The sequence below is a fragment of the Limulus polyphemus genome, unplaced genomic scaffold (assembly GCF_000517525.1).
Source record: "Limulus polyphemus unplaced genomic scaffold, Limulus_polyphemus-2.1.2 Scaffold1908, whole genome shotgun sequence".
Lineage (NCBI taxonomy): Eukaryota > Metazoa > Arthropoda > Merostomata > Xiphosura > Limulidae > Limulus > Limulus polyphemus.
In genome coordinates, this window is record NW_013667518.1 from 125,358 (window position 1) to 129,232 (window position 3,875).

The window sequence follows — 3,875 nt, forward strand, 5'->3', positions numbered from 1 at the left end:
ATACTATGTGTGTGTGTTTTTATTCTGTTTACAAGTTAGGTTGATTTTTTTTTTTGCTTCCTTTTGAATCTAGTGTGCAACAGCCCTAGGGTTATGCAGCTTTATAACCAGCTCTGGTGTTAGTGTAAGTTTTCTCTTTGATTTATATAATTATATAGCAAATATAAGGAACAATTATATTGTATTTTATTAAATTATGTTCATTTTTATAATCTGAAGTAAATATAGTGTTTTTCAGACTGTATGCTGAAGACTATTGGCATTTAGTTTGTATTTTTCAGCTGATTTTACTAGTAAGTAGCTACAGATCATATCACTGGCCATTCATGTCAGTCTTGGAGAAAGGATTCAAAGTTTTTTATTTTTACAATAAGCTTCAAGACATTTGCTTTCCAAATGGGCTGTTCAGGTTATAAGGTGGGTCATTTCTATTCTTCCTTTAATAAAATGGTTAAGGTTTCCAAATGTAACATAGTATATAAATTAAGAGATAGAGTTACACATAATCCATACGTCCATAGAACCATGAATTTCCAAGCTCCATTTTAATTATCTTAATTCCTTTATATACTGGATAAAAATATTTAAGTAAAACTATAGTCTTATTAGCTTAAAAGGCCTGAACTTCATATGATCCTGACTGTAGTAAACTGTTGATCAAAAGTCAAAGCATTAAAACTGTTATATCTGTTAAAGTGACCCACTTTCAGTTTTATCAAATCCTAAGTAAATTAGATAATTTTCTAACTTCATTTCGTATGGTTGATGTTAATGATAAGCCTTACATATAAGTTTTAGAAAATCTGTGACTGAGTTGTTTGAGTTTTTTTTTTTTTTTTTAAAGCTCTTCCAATAAAGAAGTGTTTATTTCAACAGGGTCTGGCTTTGAACATGCAGTTGCTACATACCATATTCAGTGGATCATTCCTGAAAGGCAATGGAGCTGTTCCTTCTCATACCCCAGAAGTAGCTACTCTTCACAGCCATGCATTGCTAGCATGGAGCCTACTGGTTACAATTCTGTCAACCTCTCAGGTATTGGAGTTGGCAGTAAGGTAAGCTTTCTAGTGTGATTAAATAAACAAGAAGTTCAAACATGATTTTAACAGAATGAAATATTAAAATGAAAATGCATGGAAGTCTTATTAAGACTAAACTTATCCCATGTTTTAGACCATATACTTACCTTAGTGCTCAAATTTGGCCACATAAAATGCTTTCTAAGTTGGCTTGTATAATATTATCTTTTACTAATTAATACAATTCTTAAACAGATTTTATTCAGAAATGATAATATACTGGAACTTAGTTTAATTTCTTGCTTCTTATTTTTGATGCGGGTTAGGTCTGTGAATGACAACAAATGTGTAAATACTTTTATGTTATGCACATACCACATCTTGCTCTGTTATATATGTTATATTGTACAAATTTGAAATTATTTTTTGTGCAGTTTTAATTTGGAATGTACTAAATTTGGTTTGTGTGCATGTTAATTTAATCCTATTAATTATTTTGGGATTAAGAAGGTTTATCTACTGTTTTATGGGATAGTTTTATTCTACTCTTTTTATTTGGAACAATTTAGATCTTTCCCATGCCGTAAGAATGTTTTGGATAGTAATGATCTAGTTTTGTAATATAATGGTTTGCTACAGAAAGAATGTGGATTTGGAGAGCAATTTTAGTTCATTTTGTTAAAATTCATTTCTGATATTGAAGGAATCAAGGCATGCTGTAGACATCTTATCCTTGTTTTAATGTTTACAGTGTTCAGTCCTTTCAACTAATTGTTGAATCGGTAAGAAATTCATTCTGCCAATATAGCATTTTTTATTCATCTTCACACTGAGACTTCTCTCTCATTTCACTTGTAACAAATCGATACAATTGTCCTTTCAAGTACTAGATCCAGGGTTCAAACCTGTAATTATTGTGTAGATTAAGCAACTGTGTGTTTGAGATGCTCTAGGAATAACACACCTGTATATGACCATACATGCTTTTTATGATTTTTTTATATTCGTACGTATTTCTATAATTTTTATAAGGTGTCTTTTGAAAGTAAAGTTCTTAATTATTCTGGGCCATTAATAAATTGCTTCTAGTTCTAAAGATTGTTAGTAGTCACTATAAATGGTGTCATTGGTTCTGTTTCATAGTGCTACTATTGCTGGACATTTTTCTACATTTGAAGGTTATTGAAAAAGTGTTTCCCAGTCATTTGTAAGTTAGTGATTATTAGTTTTGTATGTATAACAAATTATTTATTTATTTGCAGCCATTTGCAAAAGTTATCTGAACTATTAGAAAGCCCTAACCTAGAACTGCGAATAGCAGCAGGAGAGACAATTGCTGTCCTGTATGAAGTGATGAGAGAAACAGATGAGGTTTGTATTTTGATAGCTCTGTGTATGGATAGAAAATGCTAATTTATGTGATGTTAAAGAATAAAAATGATGTTTGGTGACAAAAATCGTATAAAAGATGCAAGACAATGTGAAAATTAAAATGTAAAAAAACACACCTAGTTATATCTTGTGTAATATATTTGTATTTTGTTTAAATAGGGAAGATAGACTTTAAAATTATTCAACTTGTACAACACAAGATATGAAAAATGGGTGCTAAGTAGTTTATCACTTATTAAAGCAACTTAGCTGTTATAGTTATTTTGTTAATGTTTTTCTGTTGTTAAGTTTTAAGTGTAAATTGCAAGGTTTATGTATTGTGCTGTAAAGTTATAAGCCATATATTTCTTAATGGTTGTGGGGCTTCAAATATTGTGATATGGGGACACAAGGTTATCACTTACTTCCACTCATGCTAATATGGACTTATAAAGATCAAGCTATCATTGTGATTCATACTCGGATATGATAATTTTAAAACCTACTTGGAAAAATTGAAGGATTGTTCATAAAGTTAACTCATCTGAGGGATGTCTTTCGTATGAGATTTGGAAAAATTAATTTGTATGGATCTTTCAAATATAAGTTCTTGTTAATTTAAAACATTTTCTAGGACTTTGAGGGAGACAATATTGATGAACTGTGTGTGAAGTTACAACAACTAGCCACTGACAGTCAGAAGTTTCGTGCAAAGAAAGATCGTCGTCAGCAAAGATCCAGTTTTCGAGACGTACTACGGGCAGTTGAGGTTTGTTATATTTATGTGATATTAAGTTTTATAGTAAATAATTTTATATTTTTTAAAATTATGATTTATAAAAAGATTTGGACAACTGTAGTAGGTTAGGATATATGGTAAAATATGGCACAAATTATTTTTTTACCCATGTTGAACCTATATACTACTAAAACTGAGATTGTTTGCTTGTCTGTAATTAAATACAGCAAAAATAGTGCACAATACCACCATATTTGTAATGAAAATGAGAATAGAAACAGAATAAAACAAGTTTCGTTAAAATCGGGCCACAGGTTACCGAGTTTAGCCCCGTTTTTCGGGTCACTTTTATGAAAATTTCTAGATGAACTTAGGTACACTAGATGGTGACACATATCGTTTTATATATTTATCTCTTTGTTTTCTACCTGATGAATCACTTTAAAATATCTTCTATACAATAATATATGCACAACAGAAATTAAGTGATAAGATGAAAATGTGTTATAACAGCGTGTAGAAAGAACAACAATAAAATGGACCTACAATATTATTGACCATTTGCAAATAGTAACAATGGAGACGAGGTAATAAAATAAATATGAATTCCTCATAACCTCTGAATAATGGGTGACCCAACGGGTTGTCTAGTATACCATAAATAGTCCAGATGTTTAAAATAATGATTAACTCCCATTGTAACTCGGTACCCACCTTTAATTATGAGAATTCTTCTATGAACAATA

General features: G+C 30.4%; 1 protein-coding gene across 1 annotated transcript in view; it reads left to right on the top strand.

Moving 5' to 3' along the window:
- The window catches only part of LOC106465322 (interferon-related developmental regulator 1-like), a 28,893-nt gene that overhangs the window by 16,850 nt on the left and 8,168 nt on the right, over positions 1 to 3,875 (top strand). The window contains exons 6-9 of the mRNA XM_013925532.2: positions 74 to 124; positions 877 to 1,055; positions 2,282 to 2,390; positions 3,025 to 3,159. Coding sequence (XP_013780986.1) covers positions 74 to 124; positions 877 to 1,055; positions 2,282 to 2,390; positions 3,025 to 3,159 — 474 coding nt within the window. The remainder of the gene's footprint in view (positions 1 to 73; positions 125 to 876; positions 1,056 to 2,281; positions 2,391 to 3,024; positions 3,160 to 3,875) is intronic.